General features: G+C 53.1%; 3 protein-coding genes across 3 annotated transcripts; 2 read left to right on the plus strand and 1 right to left on the minus strand.

Annotated features, from left to right (window-relative positions):
* Nucleotides 1-1,188: 1,188 nt before the first annotated feature.
* On the plus strand, nucleotides 1,189-2,098 carry GUITHDRAFT_109069 (hypothetical protein; the record flags this gene model as incomplete). The annotated part of the gene is made up of 6 exons (XM_005831947.1): nucleotides 1,189-1,320; nucleotides 1,367-1,476; nucleotides 1,524-1,569; nucleotides 1,615-1,690; nucleotides 1,821-1,884; nucleotides 1,927-2,098. The coding sequence occupies 6 exons, from the start codon at nucleotides 1,189-1,191 to the stop codon at nucleotides 2,096-2,098; spliced, it is 600 nt and encodes a 199-aa protein (XP_005832004.1).
* Nucleotides 2,099-2,109: 11 nt separating this feature from the next.
* Nucleotides 2,110-4,950, minus strand: GUITHDRAFT_109070 (hypothetical protein; the record flags this gene model as incomplete). Its single annotated transcript, XM_005831948.1, has 6 exons — nucleotides 2,110-2,208; nucleotides 2,255-2,367; nucleotides 2,420-2,490; nucleotides 2,536-2,650; nucleotides 2,704-2,784; nucleotides 2,838-4,950. 6 exons carry the CDS (start codon nucleotides 4,948-4,950, stop codon nucleotides 2,110-2,112), a joined length of 2,592 nt encoding a protein of 863 aa, XP_005832005.1.
* Nucleotides 4,951-6,314: 1,364 nt separating this feature from the next.
* On the plus strand, nucleotides 6,315-10,150 carry GUITHDRAFT_71716 (hypothetical protein; the record flags this gene model as incomplete). Its single annotated transcript, XM_005831949.1, has 9 exons — nucleotides 6,315-8,030; nucleotides 8,091-8,173; nucleotides 8,354-8,457; nucleotides 8,508-8,617; nucleotides 8,973-9,230; nucleotides 9,605-9,655; nucleotides 9,708-9,836; nucleotides 9,965-10,024; nucleotides 10,073-10,150. 9 exons carry the CDS (start codon nucleotides 6,315-6,317, stop codon nucleotides 10,148-10,150), a joined length of 2,589 nt encoding a protein of 862 aa, XP_005832006.1.
* Between the last annotated feature and the right edge of the window lie 943 nt (nucleotides 10,151-11,093).

Genomic DNA, 11,093 nt, shown 5'->3' on the forward strand with positions numbered 1-11,093 from the left:
TGAAATAGTGAACTTCGGAAACTGGGGGTGGGTAGTTTGTCAGCTCTTCCAGAGGTCAGAGGAGTAGTGAAACCTCAGACTCAGAGCAAGTCGGATATCTTTGGGGTACCTTTAGGGATTGAGCTTCCAAGTCCGCCATTGAACGTCACGTATTCTATAAATGAGATCCTAAGTTCAAAGCGACATGATGAATGGATCTCCCTACTCACTGAGCATGCACAGATCCGATCGGATTGGTGTATAGTACGCAGTTCATAGGCGTTTTACTGACTCTGAGCCGGAGGGGTGGGGGTAGCCTTTTGAAACTCACTAAAGGTACTTGTCACTGCGTCCTCGGGGTCCGGGAAAAAAGGAGGTGGGGGGAGGGGTGGGCTTGGCGCGTGAAGCCGCAGTCCGCTCGGAATGCTATTCATATCTGGTCCTAGCAGCTCTGGTATCAGGTATGGCACGTATGGTGTTCACCTTACTGCACACTTTCCCCCAACAGTACAAATGACTACCCTACCCTACCCTACCCTACCAAATTTAAAATTTGGAAAACAAGCATTCGTTATCTTCAAATTTCATGGGAGTGATTTGTAGCAACGAAGGAAATTAGCTTTCTTTGACCACGATCGCTGCTTGCTGCTTTGCTTCTAACTGGTAAAGTGACTCAAAAGGTGGTTCAGGTACTAAAACTTGTACTGAATAATAGTCACTCTAAATCACTTTTTGGATCTCATGATCTACTGACTCCAGGTAATTTTTAACATAACTTTGAGTAAAAGATTACTATATCATAAGTATTAGAGGTCCTCTACGCCGTGGTACGTTGCCCTGGTAGTTATTTTTAAGTTAATTTTGAGTAAACTGACTGATCGCTGGCCTTTGTTCTTTCTTTCTTTTCTTTCTTTCTTTTCTTTTTTTTTTGAATTTTACTCAAAGTTAAGTCAAAGATCAGTACGAGAATTAGAATAAAATGTTAATAACTTCGGCAGCTGACTCCGGGCTCTAACTTCACTTAACAGTTTGAGTGATGGCAGCCAGGCAGGCAAGGCCGCTTGCCCGGCGGCCCGCCGCGCGGCGCGGCCCCGGCCGGCCGCAGTGCCGGGCCCCATGTCTCGAATCCACCTCAGAGTTTGTTCTATACAAGGGTAGAAGGCACCAAGATATGACTAGTCTCCCAATGGACTTGGTTGAGGCAGCGATATGCTGGGGGCCATTTCATTCAGGAGAGGAGCGCAGGGGGCTGCGCTGCTGATGCAAGAGAGAAGCACGATGGCATGCTCGAGCTTGAGGACGATGAGCGTGAAGAGCTTGAGGAGGATGCATGAAGCTGGGGTAGATACACTCCTATACAAACACCCCTCTCATGGTGCCTTGGCAGGGTGGTTTCCAGCGCCGTCCCGGCGAAAATGCTGGCGAGTTGAGGTCTAGCCAGAGCTCAGCAGAGGAGGATGAGGAGTACAAGAAAGCCCGTATGGCGATCGCGTTCACGTGCTCTTTGCGATTCACCTGAAAGAATGGGCTGACCTGAGGCGCAGATGCAAGACTTGCGAAACGAGAGTGTTCCGATCGTTCTCTAAGAGGGTACAAGGATGAGCAGTCAAGTGAGCTGTACTCACAGCATGGCAGGCATATGAGAAGGGTGTTGTCATCATCCGAGTTGAACAGAAGGACGGTTGCAATCGTCAAGATGGAGGCAATCATTGTAAGTTCTATCGCAAGAAATTTTGTCGCCGTTTGCATACGTTTGAACGGCGAAAGATTGTGTGACAAAGAACAAGTTTCTTGCGCCATGAAGAGGAACCTGATCGTTCTATCTTAACTGTAGTTGCCAGGTTTACACCTGATCGCCGACAATCTTGGATGGTTCGAAGATCGTCCTGTCAACGTGGAAACGTTGTATGTTGAAGCTTGTGCTCTCTACTGATCTCGGCATTACAGCATGCTTGCGCGAGAAGGGCAGAAGGTCCAGAGGCTAGTCTTGAGGACGTCTGAGAACGACAGGCAGCTCCACTCTGAATCGGAAGTGCCTGCCAAGGACGGGGCAGCCGACAAGGTTTTCTTAAAGACGGACGACGGTCAGACAGTGGAGTTTATTGATGACTCAAAGTGATAGGTTCCTTTTTAAACACATGGCAAGTCTTCCGCCCACTCGCCATCTTTACACTCTAATTTCACATCGCTGAGAACCTTCTTCATCTCTTCGGTAACAAGGTTGTTGTCCTGGAAAAGTCGATCAGTCCCAGCGAGCATTCAACAATCTCGTCACCTTGAGCGCTTTGTGCTGGATCTGAATCAGGTAAAGAAGTTTTCTGTGCAGCGGATTTGGTTCGCGATCATCAGGCTGCGCTGCTTCCTGGACAGGTTGATGGCATGGTGTGCCTGCGGCATGCGATTGTGAGTTCCTGACAGTTGGGCAAGCACGATCTCGTACTCTTTTTGATCGCATCATGCGTTACGAACTCTGTCATGGTCATGATGGCGAACAAATGCTTGACAAGCACTCTGTGATTGCCATCAGACCATTTTCAAAGAGGATTCTCATCGTACTTCATCGCGTAGCCTTGAGTAACATCCTCTCGTTGACCCCCTGACTGCTCTTTCAACAAACTTTCTGCGGGCAGAACTTGCTCAATCCAGCTTCCTTCTACACAATGATCGGGCCCTGTAGAGAAAGGGAGATCAGAGTGGGAAGGGAGGGAGATTTCCAACACAGACCCGCGATAATCCCTATGATCGGCGACGAGATGTTTTGGGCAAACTCGACTTGGGTCCGGCAGCACGGGCACAGCACAAGACCTGCAAGATCGGACAGACTTTAGCGCCGTTGACAGTCATCGACATGTCTGTACCATCATTCACGACGATCACGACGGAAGCGCATCGAGCAATGTTGGACAGACACGATCGAAAGTCCATTATCCCAGTAGATCCTCCGAGGAAACTGCGAAAGCCCCAGGCAGCGAGCTTCTGGCTCACCTTCTCAGCTGTCGTCTTGCTGTCTTCGCTGCTGATTATCATGACCATGTTTTCCTTGGAGGAGGAGCGAACTTCAGACTTGGACCCGACGACTCTGTACAGCAACATGGCGACGTCATCTTGCAAGAAAGGAGAGTCTTGCTTGCTGCTTTGTGTCTTGTCGGGGACTGCAGACACGCCGTCGTGGTCGAAAGGTTGACATTCGAGCGCTTGAGACGCCCCGTCAACGCCGTAGAATCTGCCGCACAAGATGGTGCAAAGGCCAGCGGAGAGGATCTCGAGCGAGGCTTGTTGGTCATACGAGAGGTGAATCAAAGCATGAATGCCGTGCTGTGCTGCATGAGGTTGAGAATCGAGGCAGCTCGCCACCGCAAAGCAGCAAGTCTGCACGAAACCGCTAGAGCACAACTTGGGCACGATACTCAGGTTCGCCGACATCCTCTTCGCGCCCAGAAGAAGCTGCTCCATGTTCAAGGGCTTCCCTCCGAACGACTTCGACTTTGCTGCAGCTCGCAACATCCTAACGAACACCTTGCACCAAACTGAGTTCCTCTCGATCACTCTTGAAAGAAAGCTGTTCTTCCTGTGACTGCTCAACAATGCCATCAGAGTCAGCGCCTTGCCATGAGCAGACCATCTCTTATCGTCCACAGAGCTCGGTATCGAGTCACTGTCCTTGATTCGGAGGAAGTGATCTGAGACGCGCTCTGCGCAACCCGATTGAACGAGAGAATCCGCCGCCTCAATTCTGACCGACAGACTTGCAAGGATGTGCAGGGCAGTGAAAGAGATCTCAGAGCTCTTTGAGGAGCAAGCTGCTTCTGTGATGACTGGGGAGAACTGATCTATGGGCACCTCGTCCATCGCTCCAGGTGTCGAAACTATCGAAGTCAAAGTGTGAAGGGTTTCCATCATCAGCAGCCGAATCTCAGACGGATCATCTTGCACAGGTTGGAATTTCCCTGATCTGGATGAAGTGGTATCAGCAGGATGGGATCTCGTCATGCAGAACTTGATCAGCATCATCAATGCATTCAAGCCGTTTCTGCACAAAACAATTAAGCGTGCTTGCATGTCTTTGCCTGTGCCATGGCTGCCTTCAGTGACCCACAACTGGATGCTCTTGAGGCATATGGCAATATCCTTCAGCTCATCTCGTTGAATGCACAGCTCAAGTCTCTGCAGGAGACTTTGTACATCGCGAACCTGACTTTCCGAGCATACAGCAGGGGTCGAGGCCTCTCTGCTGGATTTCACATCTTCACTGGAGAGAGGCCTTGTCGCATGGTGTGACGGGGGAGTAGAATAGATCAGTCTCTCCCTCGGGGAACTGAAAGGTTCCTGCAGATGCACGGGGGAAAGGCGTACGGAGAAGGAGAAGCGTTGATTGATATCATTGTTCGCCACATGTCTTTCCATCGAGGCTGGCGATCGTGATGTGAAAGTGAGATTCTTGTCAGAGGGATGATCGAAGTGCGCTTCACAATCAGAGTTGCTTGAATTGAGAGATTTTCTCGGGCTAACCTTGTTTGGTTTTCTCTTGCCTTCCTTAGTCTTCTCGGTCTTGACGGAATCCAAAATCTGGTGCAAAGCGATTCTTTTTCTATCTCTCATCAGTTCCAACGAGAGGTCAAACGTTTTCTCCTTCCTGTTCTCTTCCATGGTTCCATACCCATGCCCTGCATGTGTTCCGTTTTGGGAAGCAAATCGATGAGCCAAAATCTGTTTGTAATCTTGATCAAACTCTGACTGGAACGTGTTTCGCTGTTTGGGAGCAGATCGCGAACGGCCAGTGAGGCGCGGGGTATTGGGTCCGTGCCTCGTGTCGTTGAAATCCAAGGACACACGAGCTTTGCCCGGTTGACTTCGGCTCCTCCTGCGCTCTTGCTTCTCATCTTCATCTGCGCTGTAACATGCTAGGCTGCTGTTCATGTTCCGAGGGGATCGCTCGCTTTGATGCATAACGTCCCTTCCTCTCCGCATCATGCTCTCAGGACCGTCCAAGCATCCGAACTATCAGAATGCCACACGTATGCTATGCTCGAATCCGTTCTCGTCGTTCTTTCGAATGATGTTTCGGATCCTTCTCCTTACCGACCCTCTTACTGTCTTCGAGTCGCTACCTTGCTCGTCATGGAGCATCTTCAGCCTCTTCCTCTCTCCTCTCCTCCTCCCTCCCTCTCCACCTGGCGGCATCTTGGTGGCCGTGCATCAGGATCGAATGGCACTGCTGGGGTGGTCTCCAGAGTGGATTAGTACGGGTGTAATTCTCTTCAAAACCACCCCCTCCCTGCAGTACCCACCCCTGAATGCAGGTTGCCTGAATACACCTCCATTCAGTTTTTTGTTTCAATTTGAAGTTTTTTTTTCTTGTAACCGTTATATGCTTGTTGCGGCAGTGTTGCGGCAGCGGGTGGAATCTTAATTCGGGTAACGGCCTCCATATGCACTTCATGGGGGTGGTGGGGTGGTGGGGCGGAGCATGTACCCTTCATCTCTACTATAGAACGGGGTACTTTTCCCTAAAAGAATTGAGTGTCGATTGTCGGTAGGGTAGGGTATAAAGGTAATATGAGATTACCGAGCTGGGCTGGCAGCATGGTGGTCGGGGAGGATTGTAGCGGCGGAAGAGGAGGTGAAGGAAGAGGGAGAGGTGAAACGAGTTGAAGAGAGAAGGAAGGGAACAGGAACATCTCGGCAGCAAACAGCAGAAAGCTGAAGGCAGGTGTGATGATTTTGATTGGGCGGGGAGCGTTCACTCAATACAAATGCTAAAAATCCTGCTTTTCCGAGGTACAGATTCCAGATAACAGGACAACCCTCTCTGCTGTGACCCCGTCAGATTTTTTTAATTACGAGCAGCAGCATGACTTGATTGAGGCCCTGTGGATCGTCGTTACACCCGAAGCTCCAACGAGCTGCTGATGCTCGTTAGAGCTATGATAGGTCACCTCAAGAAGATTTTCATCGCGGACCAGAGCTCCATCCACGACGTGGAAGAGGAAGAGAAGAGCTCAAACAAGGCAGTCCAAGGACCCTTCCACGGTCTTGAGGGTCCCAAGAGGTGGTGGATAGCCTACCTGTGCTGGCTCGTGGGGGGGTGGGCGGGGCTTCACCGCCTGTACCTCGGGGACTATGAAGGAGCTCAGTCCATGCTCTGCTCTCTCGGCCATTGCGGTGTGGGCTGGATCTATGACGGATTCAGGGTATCCTCCATGGTGCAAGAAGCGAACCAACGGGGTGCGGGGAGCACACGGTGCCGTGCGGTGCGGCCGCTGTCGTCGTCGACGTCGGCGCAGCATTGCAGGAACAGGGTGAGCAACACCAAGTATGGGGAGACCGTCGGGGAGATGTGCATTAAGTTTATCCCCCTGAGCCTCTACGAGCAACTTGAGAGGCATACGAACCGATACTTCCTGTTCATCGCCATCCTGCAGCTGGACCCGCATCTGACCCCAACCCATCCAGCCACAACCTGGGGCCCTCTCGCCATCATCTTCATCTTCACGGCGATAAGGGAACTGGCGGATGACTGGCAGCGGTTCCTCGCCGACAGGTCCGCCAACAGCCGGCAGTATACGGTGATGAGTGCGGCAGGGAACGAAGCCAAGGGCAACATGGACTTCAAGAAGTTGGATGCAGAGATGATATCAGTCGGCGACCTTGTGGTGATCAGGCAGGATCAAGAGATCCCGTGCGATATCATGCTCTTAGGAACGTCGCACGCGGATGGATGCTGCTTCATCGAAACCTCCAACCTTGACGGGGAAGCTGACTTCAAACTGCGCAGAACCCCTCCTCTGTCTTCGACCCAATCGCTGAAGGAGATCAAGAGCCTCGTCTCAGAGATCGACTGTATCGAGGTGCCGTACGATGCTCAGCACGAGCTGAAGGGAATGCTATGGGTCCTCAAGAGCAAAGCGGAAATGGACCTTGACGTGATGGGAAGGAGCGAAGCTCGGCACGGGTATCCCATCGGGGAGACCCAAGCTCTGCTACAAGGATCGCAGTTGAAGAACACCGAATGGGTCTGTGGGATCGCCCTGTACACAGGGAACCAGACGAGGCTCGGACGATCCCGCCGTCCTCCAGCGTGTAAGCGATCCGAGCTCGACGGCGCCATCGACAGCATCTCTGCGGTCGTGTTTGTTGGGCAGGCGATCCTTGCAGCCATCCTTGGGGGGCTGGGTAACCAATGGATGAGCATGCACGGAGAGGGAGCATGGTATCTTAGATCAGCCGTGAGCTCGGAAGGGCTCAGCCTGTATGAGTCAGCGGTGATTCCCCTGAGATTTCTCCTGCTGATGTCTACCCTCATCCCGCTCTCAATCCAAGTCACCATGGACACTTGCAAATGGCTCTACTCCATGTGGATCGGATGGGACCTCGGCATGTCTCAGTGCGATCGGGTGGGTAAGCGAGACGCTGAACGAGGAGGAGGAGGAGGCGCGACGCTGCGGAACAGCGACATCGCGGAGAACCTTGGTCAAGTCGGTATCCTCCTGAGTGACAAGACAGGGACTTTGACGGAGAATCTGATGGCGCTCAAGGCGTGCTCGATCAACGGCAGGATGTATGGGGAGCCAACGGCAGAGAGCGAGAGGAGGAAGGTGCAGTCAGACCCGAGGCTGATCGCGGCGATCGAGAGGGGGGACGAGAGCTTGTTCAACTACATGAGAGCTCTTGCTCTCTGCAACACAGTCGCCACTGTGAAAGGAGACGCGAGCAATAAGAAGGAGGAGGAGGAAGCAGCCAATGACTATGAGAACGAAGGGGTCGTGTATGAAGCCAGCTCCCCCGACGAAGATGCGCTGGTTTCGTCTGCGAGGGCCCTTGGGTTCCCGCTGCTTGACCGATCGACAGACACGATCTCGATCAGAGTCAGAGGGCAGGTGGAGACGTATCGCATCCTCCGTGAGCTGGAGTTCAGCTCAGATCGCAAGAGGATGTCTATCGTGCTCGAGAGGTGCTATGACAACGGCCCCGACAGCCGGGAAAAACTCTACATGTTCACCAAGGGAGCCGATGAGGTCTTGCGGCCCCTCCTCGCTCCCAACCAGGTGGGGGTGAGCTGGGCTGTGTCTTGAGTGCTGAGCTGTCAAACGTTGCAGGGGCACTTGGAGGAGGAGACAGTCGCGCACATCGACGACTTTGCGAGGATGGGGCTGCGAACGCTGCTGGTCGCGTTCAAGAGGCTCGAGAGGAAGACGTTCGAGGTCCAGCTAGAAGCTCTGAATGCTCGAGAGATTGCTGAGGCCACATGATGCAGGAGTGGAAGAATGGAGTGCTGCGAGAAGCGAATTCGTCGTTGCAGGGAAGGTGATAAGAAGGGAGGGGAGAGCACGGAAGATGGAGAGACGGCTGAGAGTGCGATGGGAAGTAGTGGAAGACGTTTGTCTTTCTCACTTGTGTCTTCGCTTGATGGCAGGGAGGCACGGATCTTGCAAGCTTATGAGATGCTTGAGAGCGGCATGCAACTGCTGGGAGCCACAGGTTGTGCTCCCCGTCGTCTTGGTGACAAGAATGACCTTGACCGTTGACAGGGATCGAAGACAGACTGCAGGAGGGAGTTTTTGACACGATGATGAGCTTGCGAGATGCTCAGATCAAAGTTTGGATGGTGACAGGCGATAAGCTGTCAACGGCCAAACAGGTCCCTGAACGAGATCTTCTTTTCCCTCTTTCAACTCTGACGAATTCGTGCCTTGAATTGCTGATTCTTCTTGCTCGTCCCCTTCCAACTTCTCTTCTTTTCCCTCTTTCAACTCTGACGAATTCGTGCCTTGAATTGCTGATTCTTCTTGCTCGTCTCCTTCCAACTCTCTTCTCCCTTCTCCACTCACTCCTCTACCCCCTCTCTATCATTCCCAAACGTCCCGCGCGTGCCCCTCTGTTCCTCCCTCTGACCTGCGTCATCCTATCAGATCGCCATCTCCTCGGGGCTCCTTCAGCCTAACGCCTCAGTCGTCACTTTCTCCGTCCCGGCGCAGGTCGAGGCCTCCCTCCAGCAGATCCAAGAAGTCTGCTCTGCAAACTCGTCCAGCTCGTCTGGCGGCGTGCTGGGGAAGGTCAACATGCAAGGGAACTTGCGGCACAGTGTCAAGAGCGTCCTCAATGGCGGCGGGCAACACGCGTGTGGAGTGTCGGCTCTGATCACGGGAAGCTGCTTGTCCGCCATGTCGGAGAGTCAGAAGATGAAGTTCACGCACTGCGCGTTGAGTTTGGATTCGGTCGTCTGCTGCCGTCTCACACCTGACCAGAAAGCGGTGAGGAGGGAGAGAGGAGGGAGGGAGGGAGGGAGGGAGGGAGGGAGGGAGGGAGGGAGGGAAGGGGGGAGTGGGGGGAGCGAAGAGGGAGGAAGGGAGGACGGCAATGTCAGCATTGAGGTCTTTTCTTGTCGCAGGAGCTGGTGTCTCTGATCAAGAAGGAGTTCTCATCCATGGTCGATCAAGATGCGGGTGGGCGTGGGAAGACAAGATTTTTCCATCAGACACGCTTGAGAATGTCTCGATTCCTCAACAGGATTTCTCCTATCATCCGCAAGAGAGTAAGTTTGTTCGATGTCAGTGATGTCGTCTATCATTGTGGTCTTGTTTCTTCTTTCTCTCGCTTCTTGTCTTACACGTGCAATTTCTCCCAGCCTGTCATTGCATCCATCGGCGATGGCGCAAACGACGTCGCGATGATACAAGTGAGGGGGAAGGGAGGGGGGGAGGAAGACGAGTGATGACCGATGGTACCAGACCGCTCATCTTGGGATCGGCATCATAGGAAGGGAGGGAGCGCATGCTGTTCGTGCCTGCGACGTCTCCGTCGTTTACTTCCGCGACATTCGCCGCTTGTTCTTGTTGCATGGGACATTCTCATACCAGGTGCGATAGATCGTCGCACCCGTCCCATCGCAGTTGCTCTGCGTACCTCCCTCCTCACATCAACTCCGTCTTGAGCTCGTTTGTTGCCTGACACTGGAGCTCGTTCGCTAACTTGGTGGATCTCACAGAGGAGCGCGCTCATTGCTCAACTTTCCTTCTTCAAGTCCTGGGCGTTCTGTTTCGGGCAGGTTGAGAGGAACAGCCGCCATGCGTCAATGATTTTGCGGTCCTTCCAGGTCTTCTTCGCCTACTTCTCGGGGTTTGGAGGAACGAGCATGTACGACCCGTTCAGCATCGCAGCATGTGAGTCTTGACCGGACGGAAGTGAAACATGCGCGGATGACGATGATGAATTCTTGATGGAGGAACTCTTCGGAGTTGTTTGTTCACCTTCAGATGTCTTGCGATGTTCCTTTTGTTTGTTCACCTTCAGATGTCTTGCGATGTTCCTGACACCGGGCGTGGGATGCTGCACGATCTCGATCGCTGACAGCACTTGCAGGCAACGCCCTCTTGTTCATCCCCATCTGCTTCTACGCGTTCAACCGTCCGATGCCGATGACCGTTGCGCTCCAGGTGAGCATGTCAGCGACTGAGAGGCTGAGCTGACGTCCCAGCAGCGACCGAGCCTGTACGTCTGCGGATCGAGATGGCAACTCATGAACCTCAAGACTGCAAGGTAGCAGAAGGCTCAACATCCGAGCCGCGAGATGACTGGGAGCGGAGCGGGGCGGGATGGAGTGGAGTGGGAGGGGAGGGGAGGGGAGGGGAGGGGAGGGGAGGGGAGGGGAGGAGAGGGGAGAGGAAGGGGAGGGGAGTAGGAGAGGAGGGGAGTGGGAGAGGAGGGGAGAGGGAGTGTTTGTTGTGTTCATTCATACCCGTTGGATTCCAGCACACTCGTGTCTGCTGCTCCTGACATAATCTCAGCGTCTGGTTGCTACGTGCCATCTACCAGTCTGCTGTCAGCTATTGGTTGATCGAGACGATCGTCGGTCATCATCATATCAGCAGATCAGGACAACCACTTTGTTATTCGGAGGTAACTTCCGCTCTCTGTCGCTCCTCCCTCCTTCACCTCTTCACTCCTCCTTCTGTTCTTCTCCTTCTCCTCCTCCCTTCTTTCACTCCTTCCCCGATGCCGCTCGTCTCCTCTGTTCTAATGATCGCCATCATCATCATCATGATTTCCTGCTGCTGCTGCTGCTGCTGCTGCTGCTGCTGCTGCTGCTGCTGCTGCTGCTCTTCCTCCTCCTCCTC

The sequence above is a fragment of the Guillardia theta genome, assembly GCF_000315625.1.
Source record: "Guillardia theta CCMP2712 unplaced genomic scaffold GUITHscaffold_37, whole genome shotgun sequence".
NCBI classification, from domain to species: Eukaryota; class Cryptophyceae; order Pyrenomonadales; family Geminigeraceae; genus Guillardia; species Guillardia theta.